The sequence below is a fragment of the Crinia signifera genome, chromosome 8, assembly GCF_055691185.1.
Source record: "Crinia signifera chromosome 8, ASM5569118v1, whole genome shotgun sequence".
NCBI classification, from domain to species: Eukaryota; Metazoa; Chordata; class Amphibia; order Anura; family Myobatrachidae; genus Crinia; species Crinia signifera.
In genome coordinates, this window is record NC_139224.1 from 164494476 (window position 1) to 164508236 (window position 13761).

General features: G+C 46.9%; 1 protein-coding gene across 1 annotated transcript in view; it reads right to left on the bottom strand.

Moving 5' to 3' along the window:
* Nucleotides 1-13761, bottom strand: part of LOC146027319 (FRAS1-related extracellular matrix protein 1-like) — a 110796-nt gene that overhangs the window by 24475 nt on the left and 72560 nt on the right. The window contains exon 25 of the mRNA XM_083158250.1: nt 3844-4258. Within this exon, the coding sequence (XP_083014376.1) occupies nt 3844-4258 (415 nt within the window). The remainder of the gene's footprint in view (nt 1-3843; nt 4259-13761) is intronic.

Sequence of the window (13761 nt, forward strand, 5' to 3'; positions counted from 1 at the left end):
CTCTGAACCAGGAGCTGTCAGTCCAAAGTGTCTCCTGAGCTGTGCACTTCCCGGAGTTTGTAGATTCCCCAGGCCTCTGCTGGTCACTCTGTTCCGCCTGCCACAGATTCTTCCTGAGGTTCCTATTCTGATGGTGATACTCTTTGCTCCTATCGGTGCTCAAGTGGAGGACTCAGTGCTTTGCTCAAGTGGAGGACCCAGTGCTACCTCTGTCCTTTTGGCTCCTCCCCCTATGCCATTCCACCGTTCGTCTGGATTCAGCTAAGACCTATTTATTTATTACTCAAGTCCAAGTTATTATAGAGAATGTTATTATTATTCAAAGTCCAAGAAGTTTTTGTCTTTTATATTATAAAGTTGGCTGTAATCTTTAAGAAATTCGTAAAACCTGCTCGCTGTACTCGTCGTCCGTCTCCATTACTCCTGCTGCACCTCCGATTCCATCAAACACTACAGGTGTGCCAATAACCCCCTTAGAGCATGAGCCGCAGCTGAACATTTGGAGATGGGGCGTGATGTAATAGCATCCAAAGTCAGCGGTCATGACACCGGACTTGGGGCAATCACTCGCATGGTTTTGCCTTGTAAATGATTGCCCCTTTAAAAAAAAAACATCCAAGTTCGGTCAGCATCCCGTGTGGCTGCTGGCCTCGGGCGCATCCCACCCAATTCCTGGAGACAGCACATGATGGTACGTACAGTTGTCAAGTCAGCAACAGCGAGTCCCATTGGCGTTACACAGCGGATCGTATGGCTACTGAATACGCCATTCTACGTTTCCACACATAAGAACAAATTCAATCATTTATCAGGGGAATCTGGTCCTTTTTTAACAAACTACAGTATACCAGTTTTCTAATAGAAAAGGGAAATCCACACTCTCAGATATAATAAAGGATTGTAGTTCTTGTAACGATAAATAATAGACAAGGGACTTGATGGATTAATACGAGCGTAAGAAAAATAGACCTAATTTCTACAGAGAAGAGTCACGTCACCTAACGAGGACAGAACAGGATGTACAGTGAGAGGAATTCATTAACAAAATGATCATTTTCTGGAACGACGGTGCACAGTGAATTCCTCTTAAATGCTTTCCTCGGGCACACTTGCCGGGAACTTACCAACGCCTGCAGGCTACCAGATACACTCTTATACATTACTGTGCAGACGTATATGCAGTGCCTGATTAAGAGTTTTAGCTGCCCTAGGGCCTAGGCTAATGCAGGAGTGCCGCCCCCCCCCCATACTTTAATTAAAATGTATCTTACCTACACGCTTGTTGCCAGGGGTTAATACTTGTTGCAAGGAGTTATATCATGGTGCCATACCTCCCCACTTTGAGGCAGCCGTAGGAGGGATGCTGGCACGCGCGCCGGAAATTTGGGGTCATGGCCTAGCTAAAGGGGGGTGGCCTACACTCGCAATGCTCCCGTGAGGCCACACCCACATTTTTCACTGCCGTGGGGCACAAATAGATGCTGTGCGCATGCACACAGTGTCTATTTATGGGCGACAGGGGGGACTCCCAACTGCCACCCCCTGCTGGCCACGGGCGGGCCGTGGGAATGTCCCCAAATACCGGTATGTTCCCGCGTTAACCGGGACAGTTGGGAGGTATGTGATACTCATTGGCAGGGGTTATTTATACTGGTTGCCTAAGGTTACATGCTCATTTCCAGGGCTTTTCTTGCTCGTTGCCAAGGGATGTCTTGCTCGTTGCCAGAGGGTTTCTTTCTTGTTGTTAGGGTTGCTCGTTGTCAGAAGTTTACTGACGAGCACTCCGGCGCTGGGCACGCTGCCTTCTCCTGACAGACGTAAGAGGTCTAGTTGTACCATACTTGCCTACCCTCTTGGAATGGCTGGGAGGCTCACGAAAATCGGGTCCCCCTTCCGGCCCCCCAGAAAGGTAGGCAAGTCTCCCGCTTTGGCCCTGCAGCCCCCTTCTCTGATGCAACAAATACCAGATTCCGCGGGTCCGCGATGAGGTGGCAGAGCTAAAATGACGTGAACAGCACAATTTTACATCATTTTAGCCCTTTCCCAATTTGCGGACCCGCGAATTGAGTGATACATAGCATAATTACTTACCATGAGGGAGCCCACCCCTAAGGAGCTACAGAAAGCTCGGCAAGCTGGACACAGGTAAAATGGAAGAAAAGGCTTCCGGGGAATGGCATGGTGCGGCACTGGTGATGGTGCGGCACTGGTGATGGTGCGGCACTGGTGAAGGTGCAGCACTGGTGATGGTGCGGCACTGGTGATGGTGCGGCACTGGTGATGGTGCGGCACTGGTGATGGTGCGGCACTGTACTGTACTATTCATTAGTGGAGCAATTACAGGCTTTTGCATGCTTTCGCCATAGTACGCCTTAGTGCTTCACAACGGGACATTAGTGATGGCTGGACAAGGAAGCCAGGATGGTGGACCAACAGGAAATATGAGTGTGGCTATATCTGTATGAGGGGGGAAAGGGTCGGAAATGACCAGGAGGATAGATTGCTGATGATACAGATGATAATTTGGACAGAGAGACGGGTGTTGATACATAAGGGCCACTTATGGGGTGATGGTGTCACAGGGGAAGCAGAAGTAAGGACTAAAATTAGTAATCAAGAACTTTTCGAGCTGCAGAATAATAAACTCATCAAATGCGAAAAATAAGCTGAAAACAAATCACTGACTGTAAACGAGGCCACGGGTCACCCGATGAGATTAATGAATAGTGAGTGCGGCTCTGAACACACGAGCGCCAAATTACAGAGATAAAACAGCGCATTTAATCCAATAAACACTGAGGCACCTTCAGTGTCACAGGGAAGCAGGTCTGAGGTTATTTCTAATGCCAAACCTCATGTTTGCCATCAAACCGCAGAGCCTTCAAACAAGACATCTGGAAGATGCAAAGGTCATAAATCTGAGACGAGAAGACATGTTATTTGGACATGTCGTATTAAATGAATGACCGGGTCTATCTGCCACCCCGGCTCGCAACAGGACAACTTCACAGCCCCCCGGCCACAATGTTCTGTTTGTTCAGTCCCACAGGGTGACTCCAATTCCTCAAAATCAGATGGAATTTCTTTATATACTATCACATCCAGACCCCTATAACCCCCAACACATCAACAACCCCCACCCCTTTTTCAATCTATCTATATAAAACTACTCCTCAACTCTATGAGGTGAAGTACCGCCATTGACCAATAGAGGACACTCCACAGACCAAATGACTCCTTTGTGCGCTAAAATATAGCATAACAGAAAGTGAAAGCAATTTTTGCAGGGACATGGATGTTTCAAATAGGGATGGCCATCGGTGCCTTTGCCATCGATGGTTGACATCGGTGTCAAAAGTGCAACTGGTCATCGATAGTGTAAAACTATTCAATGGGTGACCATCAATTGTTTTATACATCAATGGTCCTCTATTATGTTTTTGAGGGATTGGCCTGTGGGCCAATTAAAACATGTGGGCGGGGCTTTGCGGGTGTCGGGGGCGGAGCACTTTGAGAAAAAAAAACAGCAAAACACCATCGATGTAGGGAAATTATCTGGTTCTCCCCCATCGATGGCAAAAGTATTTGACAACGGCCATAAACCACCGATGATTTTGAATCATCGATGGTCGATGGCCATCCCTATTTTCAAACTTGCTGGATATGCAGAGAGAGAGCGGCGAAGACAGAGATTGGAGGTGGGAGCAGACCGGGACTGGGGGGAATTAGTGGGAATATAATAGTGTCAAATTATAATATAATTTACCCCCGAGTGCAAGTCATATATTTAGTAAATTCTGAAGTAAACGCCCGCTTCTCAAGCCCATATAAGACCCTACTTGCCTGTATAATAAAGACTGCGGAATCTTTCTTCAACTGACCATCCACCAAGAAGCCAACATTGGTGTCGTCTGTGGCAACGAATAAGAAGCGGTCGGAGTCTGTCGGCCCCCCGTAGTGTCGGTATGACAGGTGCATGTTGCTGACGTCAGCCTGGGTGAAGTCGTTCTGCTGTAGAACGTTTCCGCTCAGGTAGAGCTGCCCGTGCCGGGGGAACTGTGTGATCGTGTAGCCTAATTTCTCCACCGGGCTGTCTGGGTCAGTTAGCTTTAGAACATCCGGAGAAATCACCAACGTTCCACCTTCTAGTATCTGGAGGCCTTTATTATTCAGGAGCGTTGGCGGAATCCGGTCTCTGCGCTCGACCAAGAACCCTAATGACCCATCTCTTGCGCTCAATCCGTTGCTCACAGTGAAACTATGCAAAGAAAAGAAATAGGAAAAGTCATTCTCTAAGGTTAATGGTGTGTGCAGTGCAGAAATGTTTTACAAAAGTTATACACTATAGGTGGAACTAGTCTGGAGCAATGGAGATACCGCAGTGGTCTGGTATAGGAGGAACATGGCAAAATCCAGGACCTGGGTATGCATATGACATTTTATAGAGGACCATACGACTATTCCAGCAGAGAATAAGTCAGAGCGGGGGTATGGAGATGGGAACCGCAGGTGTCAGGACTGCTAGAGCCACAAGGGCCACATGGTGCCCATCTTAGTGACTTGTGTGGTGGTCTCTTCTATAGATGGACCCAGATTCTGGCTGCGGGTTAAATTTGCTACAGCTTCTTAGAGGTGATGTTGCCCGTAGCAACTGTTCAGATTCTGTCTATGTTTTTCCAGAACGCAAAAGAGAAATGATCTGATTTGTTGCTACGGGCAACATTACTTCTTAGAAGCTTTAGTAAATGTACCCCTATGACCGTATAGGGCCATAGACAGGATAAGTCCACATTCACCATAATTTAAAAAAATGCATTAAAACAGGTTTGAAGAATTTAGATGTCTCAATGCCCACTGGGCCCTAGGCAGATGCCAAGGCTGCCTACCCGATGTGCCATGCAGCATTCCTCCTTGTGTCCACTGCTTACCATTCTGTCACTGGATTATTCAGCCTGACTCCCCTGTAGCAATGTTAGGACTCCAGTTCCACGTCACTTTTGGCCCTTATTCTGGTTCACTCGCAAAGGCAAATTCCTTCTCAAATCCATCTGCACGGCGGGGGGGGGGGGGCAGAGTGAGCTAGATTTGTGGGTGAGTTATTTTGTTTATGTGCAGGGTAAATACTGGCTGCTTTATTTTTAGACTGCAATATAGATCTGACTTAGAAGGTAAAACCCCACCCAAATCTAATTCTCTCTTCACATGTTACATCTGTCCCCCCCCCCCCCCTGCAGCGCACATGGTTTTGTCCATTTGAGAAGGAATTTGCTTTTGCGAGTGAACCAGAAGAAGGGCCTTTGCCTCCATTTTTTTTACCTTTCATTTATTGGTCGGTTCAGAGGAGAGGGGGTTGTTCATTAAGGATCTCAAAGAAAAATCTTTTTATGATGGGCAAAACCATGTTACACTGCAGGTAGGGCAGATGTAATGTGCAGAGAGTTGGATTTGGGTGTGGTGTGATCAAACTGAAATCTAAATTGAAGCGTAAGAATAATGCAGCCAGTATTTTCCCTGCACAGAAACAAAATAACTCACCCAAATGTAACTCTCTCTGCACATGTTACATCTGCCCCATAGGTGCCGATTCTGTGGGTGCTCAAGGGCCTGAGCACCCACAGGAATTAATGAGCACCCACGTGCCCGTAACTCCAGAGTCCCAATGCCAGGCCACTGTATTTGCTTGTTGAGCCTTTCAACAGGCGTGAGCACCCACCAGCAAAAACATAAATCGGCACCTCTGATCTGCCCCACTTTCAGTGCAATGTGGATTTGCCCTTTAGAGAAAGATTTTGCTTTTGAGATCCCTGCTGAATTACCCCCATAGAGTGCAAGTTTAATGCAAAATGCATTTATATAAATATTGATGCTATCCAAGGGCAGCAAATACAAACAAGAATGCAGCGTTTGCATGTACTGTAGCTAACACTTGCTGGATGGCTTTATTGTTACACAGCAATTTAGGTTTCAGTTTGAACACAAATCTAATAGGCCATACACACAGCGCGATTACAGCCCTATTTCTAAATGATCTGAAGTTGCTTTGAAATGAAGCACAGATCACTCCTTGTGTATGGCCCCTGGCGACGACGATGAACGGTCCCACAGGTCGCTATTGCCTGACTAGATTTGCTTACCTACCAACTTTTAAAAGACATGCGAAGAGGTACTCCTGAAATTAGGGTGTGTGGCTTAGCCGTGAGGGGCATGGCCTGTAAATTGTGTCATTCCCGCTAGGACACGCCACATTTTTGCTTTTGAGGGGGCCTGACCAGTGGCTATGTAAGCTGGTGGTCAGTCGCGGGACAATGCCGGCACCGGCCAGGACACGGGAACATCCCAAAAAAACGGGACGTTCCCGTGGAAAGAGGGACAGTTGGGAGGTATGGATTTGTACTGCAGTGGCGGTTTTTACCTATGGGCTGTAGTAAAATCCGCCACTGTGCTCTGAATAAGTGAAGCCAAATGTAGTCTGTGAGACTGCACTGGCTGTACTGTGACTGGCAGTGACTTCCTATTGGATGTCCGACCTGCCAGTCACCCAAGGATGCCTCTACGGGCTGCTAAGATTGCAGCCCATAGAATCCTGGGTATGCGCAGGCATACAGGTGGTGGCACCTTGATTTAGCCTAAATGGGCTGTTGCCAAAATATCCCGTAGAAGCTAGGGGGCAGCACATGCGCAGTACCAAGGCCGATGATGAGCATGCGCCGGTCCCACAACCACGATAGGGTCGAGAGGGGCGGCTGCAGCGGGGACCGGCGGCAGCGGAGGGGGTGGCACCACTGCCAGCCCCCCTCCTACACGGAGGACTGCCGAGTTCTCTCACCAGAGAACACTGGCTTTGACAAACTGCTCAGCACACAGTACTGGTGCAGCGCTGTGCGCTGAGCGGTCTGTTCAGAACGATCTGAGCAATGCTCAACTTGCCCCATGTGTACTGGGCCTAACTCTCTTTGCCTTGCTCATCTGCGCCCCAGCAGTGCAGCATGGTATTAGCAAGGTGCACAACCACTTGCTCTTACTTTATTCCCTAATACTGTCATACCTGTACGTGTTTTATTCATATTACATGGTAAATGTGGCCTGATCCTGTCACATCACGTACTCTCTTAGCACGGCAGAGCCAAAATCTTGATTCCATATTTATTTAGCTTGTATTATTATTATTATTCCCCCCCTCCCCCACCTCCGAGAGCTCACAAATCTGTGAAAATCCCTGTAATCTAATTGTGAACATAACCGTCAGGAGCGTCCAGCCCTGGCAGTGGGTCTATCTGCAAAGCGCTGACACATTGGAGGTTACGCATGTGTTGAGCAGATGGGTAAAGTTATAAGAAACACACACACACAAAAAAAGCAATTTATTAAATCACCTGGAACCCAGCAGCTCAATTCCAAAAAATAGTGAGAATGAAATATAGCAGGGAGAGCGGCAGGGGAAGCTGGCACCGGCCTACACCAGAAGGTACCGGTTACAAAACAAGATAAACATTTTGAGAAGCCTCAGCTGTGTTGGAGAATAATGAGCCATTATTTAACCCAATAAAGCTTACCCCTTAGAAATTAATTTAAGAAGGTTCGGCTTCTTCATGTTTTCCTGCTTATCTATAATCTGTATTTTGGCATCTGGTTGGCGTGATGTTCGACAAGCCGGCACCTTAGCTGCTCGGTGGTGAGTGTGGGATGCTGTTGTCGGAGTTAATGTTACTGCTTCATAGGGTGTTGAATGAGATGCACAGATGGTCCCATCGCTCACAGATAATCTCTTTCATGCTTACTGTCTGCTTCCATCTAAGGCATGCAGAGTCCAATGCTAAGATCAGGAATTAGTCAATATTAAATTAAAACGGGATGCCGCGTGTATTGCGTTGGAGGAACCTCTGCTAACATTCGCCGCTGGACATTTATGAAAACTGACGGGACTGGTAGTCCTGCGAATATTAAAAAAAAAAAAAAAAAATATGCCTCCATAGCAACTAGATTGTAATTGCCAATTTTTTATTTCTCCCCAACGCAGTTTAGGAAGTGTAAACAAACGTCTGGTTGGCGGTTACGGCGTACGGCGCATATGTTACCTAAGCACTGACGGTATTTGTGTTTATAAATATTCCCAGCTAATAGCCCGTACACACAGGGCCTTATTCTGGTTCACTCGCAAAGGCAAATTCCTTCTCAAATGGACAAAACCACGTGCACTGCAGGTGGGGCAGATGTAACACGTGCAGAGAGAATTAGATTTGGGTGAGTTATTTTGTTTCTGTGCAGGGTAAATACTGACTGCTTTATTCTTACACTGCAATATAGATATCACTTTGAAGTAAAACCCCACCCAAGTGTAACTCTCTGCACATGTTACATCTGCCCCACCTGCAGTGCACATGGTTTTATCTATGTGAGAATGAATTTGCGAGTTCTATTGTGAGTGAATAAGGGCAACAGTGCGATTGTGACTATATAGTTAAAATCAAATCTAATAGACATCAAATGGTTTTCAGAAGCATTCAATCCCGATGCGCGGCCCAGCAGCATCAAAATCTAATAAAAATTAGACTGTGCGGGCAAGACGATATAGTACAGATGTGATGTGGCGCCGTGCAATTTGATCCCGCTTCGATCCGGATCGAATTGGGATTGAATAAAAATGAATCGTAACGTGTGTACTGGGCTTTACAGCCTGATTCAGGCTTGATCAGACCCCCCTGTGCGAACGGGGGTGGCATCAGGGGAATGACCAGTGTATATATATATATATATATATATATATATAATATATATATGACTTTATGTCATTCTACCACGTAGATACCTAGGGGCAGGTGTACTAAGCCTTAAAAAAAGGAAATATAGTGGAGAGAGATAAAGTAGCAGCCAAACAGCTCCTAACTGCTATATTACAGGCTGTGTTTGGAGTTGGTAGTTTATCTCTCTCCGCGTTATCTCTCCAAGGCTTAGTACATAACCACGTTTTTCATAACCAGTATGCGATGACCGGTATATAATGCAGAGTGACAATTTTAGTGTAAAGGCCAATTTGGTGACAGCTATAAATGTTGAGCTCCAATTATAAGATAATAATGCAGAGCTGCTGCTTAGTCTGGTGGTGACTATGCAGTGTAGGGTGCCACCGCTTCCTGCCTTCTTTGTAAACTTCCCCTCTGGAACCCAACTGATAGGGGCCTGGGGAATCTACAGCTGCACTGTCTGACCCCCAGTGAATCTATGGTCCAACTGGCAATGCACTGATGTTATGTTGCCAGTAGAGGGAGTGGGAAGGATGAGGACATCGGTGGGATGGTGGTGAGGTTGATCTTCTCTTATAAACAGGTCTACACCACTAGGTCCTGCTGCAGACTCATGGGCTGCTCCGACAGTGACCCCACCATACATTCTCTTCCCATTAGGGTTCTAATTCATCATTGTGCTTCTGGTTTTGGCAAAACATCCCTCAAATGTTTTGGTTTGGATTCGGTTTTTAGTTCAGTTAGGGCAAAAACATTGATGAAACTTTGATAATCATTGTTATACATCGATAAAATCTGATTAAAAATCAGCTATAACCATGTCAATTTTGCAACCCAAACTCAAAATTCAGATTTAAAATGCGATTTCCAGACCGGAGGAATATCAAAACCATGGGGCCTAAATACACAGCTGCATCGCCGCGTACGAGGGGGGGGGGGGGGGGGGGCGCCTTTTGGTGGACTCGCAAGGCTGCAAACTTTGCAGCCTTGCGTGTTAACCAGAATAACCTCCAATGTGAGACTTTCTGACTGTGCCCCAGACCTGAACCCCCCCCACCTGTAGTTGGTCCGGGCAGTGTACAGAGAAAGGCTTCCGTACACTGAGATGTTGTTTCTTGTGTACAGCAGCGAGAGACGATTCTAGAGAACACATTTCATGGGAAAAAATAGATATTTACATGGTGGATGACTGTTGTGTTCAGGAGACATAATAGGCGCCATATGCTGATATCAGAGAAATGACATTGCCATCTGCGAGACGGCGTCTTAGGTTTCACCTCACAATATTTACAGGCTCTTCAGAAACAATGTTTACTTGTTATAGAGCCCACATGGAAACCGGATCGCAGGAGCGTGTGCATTGTGTTACGTATGTATTTACAATGCTTTTTATTTTATCTATCTATCTATCTATCTATCTATATATATATGTAAGCCTGCTCGAAGCAAATGCTTCGAAAGCTAGTCTGCTTCCCTGATCTCTGTTTGGTGTGTGATATATATATATATATATATATATATATATATATAACCAGAAATGGGGGTCCCCTTTCTGCGCTCAAGAACTATGGAGCAGCACCTCTGAGGGATCTTCTGTTAGGTAAGATCCAGGGAATAGAAATGAAAAAATAAAGTGGGGTTTCAGAGGGCGCTAATGTACCACAACAATTTCAATAAAAAATGGTATTTATTACAACCACAATAAAAAAAAATTGTCATAAAAAACACCTCCTTGGGTGTGATGATTACACTGGTGGTATAGTCAATTCAGAATGGCAGGGCCTTCCATTCTGAAGTGACTATACCACCAGTGTCATCGATCCAATTGTGATTCATAATGTCTCACCAGAGTTATATATTTATTGTTTATGTGTAATCATCACACCCAAGGAGGTGTTTTTTATGACAATTTTTTTTATTGTGGTTGTAATAAATACCATTTTTTATTAAAATTGTTGTGGTACATTAGCGCCCTCTGAAACCCTCCTTTCTTTTTTCATATCTCTTATATATTTGGCTACATCTGTCACTCAAAGTGTGTCTGAAGCTGTAACGCTGGGTGGAGCCTCTGACTCACATGACTGACTCACATGACAGAGAACCAGCCCAGTGAGCCCACAGTGCCAGACACCTTCTGCCAGACACACCAGGTGAGCGCCCCACACCTCCATACCTCCCAACATGACCCTCTCCAGGAGGGACAGAATGCTCTGTTTGTGGACTTCCATCTTAATTTATGATTGTCATCACCTGTTTTAAACAGGGTAATTGATAAGAAAGGTGTTTAAGCACAGGTGATGGTAATCCATAAATTAAGAAGAAAGTCCAGAAACAGAGCAATGTATCCCTCCTGGAGAGGGTCATGTTGGGAGGTATGCACCCCCCCCCCCTCCCCATTCACGGCAACCCCACGATTAAATGGCACATGTAAAACACTGACATGGCTATGGTCGACAATGAAAAAGGTTGACATGAGTTTTTGAAGATTTATTTTTCACTTTTTCAATGTTTTCATATTCATTCTCATGTGTCGACATGGACACCAATGAAGTGCCACACTTATGTCAACATTTACATGTGTTGACCTTTCTATGTTGATATTTTCTTGTGGCGATTCGTGGCACCCCGGCGACCCCCCTCCCGCGATTCGCAGCACACCCCCCGCAATTCACGGCGACTCCCGCAATTTGCGGCCCCACCCCGTGACACCCCGCGACCCCCCTCCCACGATTTGCGCCAACCCCCCGGGCCCCCCCTCCCGCGGTTCGCGGTACCCCCCGCGACCCCCCCTACCGCGATTCCCCCCCTGACCCCCCCTCCTGTCATTGCGGCAAACCCCCCGCCCCCGCGACTCACCCTCCCACGATTCACTGCAACCCCCCGCGTCCCCCCCTCCCATGATTCGCGGCACCCACACCCCCCGCGACCCCCCCGCCCGCAATTCACGGCATTCACCCACGACCCCTCCTCCCATGATTCGCGGACACCCCTCACCTCCCCCCCACCCCCGCTCGCGATTCACGGCAACCCCAGGATTAAATGGCACATGCAAAACACTGACACGGCTATGGTCGACAATGAAAAAGGTTGACATGAGTTTTTGAAGATTTATTTTTCTTTTTTGAATGTTTTCATATTCATTCTCATGTGTTGACATGGACACCAATGAAGTGCCACACTTATGTCAACATTTACATGTGTTGACCTTTCTGTGTTGATTTTTTCTTGTAGCAATTTTTTTCCAGTGACAACTATGTGCACGTCAACCTACACATCATCAACCAATTCTTTGTATAATATATAACACCTGTTCTGTTTTACTGTAGGAGTTTTAAGTCAGATCCCTCCCACGTTTCACGTCACCCCCGCACACCCCCCCTCCCGCAATTCGCAACCCCCCCACCCCCTCCCACGCTTTGCAGACCCCCGCCCTCTCCCACGATTCGCGGACACCTGCGCCCCCTCCCTCCCTTGATTCACGGCACCCCCCGCGCCCCTCCCACACCCCTAAGCCCCTCTTTAGTTCCCCGTATACTCACACACCCCTATCACTACCCAGCTTCCTGCTCTCCTGAACCGTAACTTCTATCACTGGGGAGTCGCTGACGCTGTTTTGCCCACATGCCCCTATCATGCCTCATAGCCCAGCCTCCTACTCTCATGGACACTAACTCCCACCCAGTAGGAGGAGACACTGACTCAGGGCCACCATCCTGTACTCCTGTACTGCCACACTGGACCCTCACCCACTGGCAGAAGCTGCACAGTATCTCCCACCCTCCTCTTTAGTCCCCCTTATGCCCACACACCCCTATCACTACCCAGCCTCCTGTTTTCCTGTGTTGTGACCTCTGCCAGTGGGGAGCCGCTGACTCAAAAACACCCTACTATACTATTGCACACACACACCTAAACAACATGCACACACAGCCCCCCCCCCCACACCCACAAATGTCACTGTACCCTCCACACTATCAATGTACATCTTACTCTGTAACCGTTTTTTAATTAAACAAAACAATACACACCCCCTTCCACATCATATGCTCTCTATTTAACACATTTCACCTTTAACTCAAGTTGCAATACAGGCATCTGTCATACAATTCTAACCATCTTTCTCATATACAAATGTTCAGAAATTAAGGGGGCGCAGCCCCTTACGACGGTGTGAAGAGCGCCAGTAGGGCGCGATGAATCACCTAGTATATATATATATATATATATATATATATATATATATATATACATAGGTTTAAGTTGCTCCGGCACTCGTGGCGTCCCCTATGAGTGACTGCAGTGACGTCGGCGGCAGGCTCGGGTATTTTCGGCGGGGCTCGGGGGGACTCGAGAGCGCTCAGGCACACAAGCCCCCCCGTGCCGCGCCGAAAACACCCGAGCCTGCCGCCGACATCAATGCGCAATGTGACAGGCCGTTAGGCTGAAGAAAGCGCTGAAGTGAAATACTGCTATCTTTTATTATTAAGGTACCGTATGCATAAGAAGGGGGGGCAGAGGCTGAGGAGAGGTACCCTTTAATGAATATATGCCGCACCCGGCATATAAGGCGACATCACGCCGTGCACCCAGCGTATAAGACGACCCCCCCACTAGAAGGCCAATTTTGGGGTAAAAAGTCGTCTTATACGCCGGAAAATACGGTATATAGATGATATATATAACATACATTGTGTGTTTGTGTATTAAATAGATGTGTTTGCCAAACAGATAGTACTGCAACATTTAAAACAGTTATGGAAAAGTTTCCATAGGTTCCAACACCTGTAATTGTGTCTGCTCTGGTCACTAAAGTAATTTAAAGGGACCCCAGCAAAGTGCTACACTGAGGGTAGTGGTTTAAATGCCTAAAGATGGGTGCGTGTGTGTGTGTGTGTGGGGGGGGGGGGATTGTTTCAGAGTTGACATCCCTCCAGCAGGATGGAAATAAAACACCTTTCAGTCCAGTTTCCACTCAATACGCTCTATCCCAAGTAAAAATCTGCTGATGCTGAGGAAACTT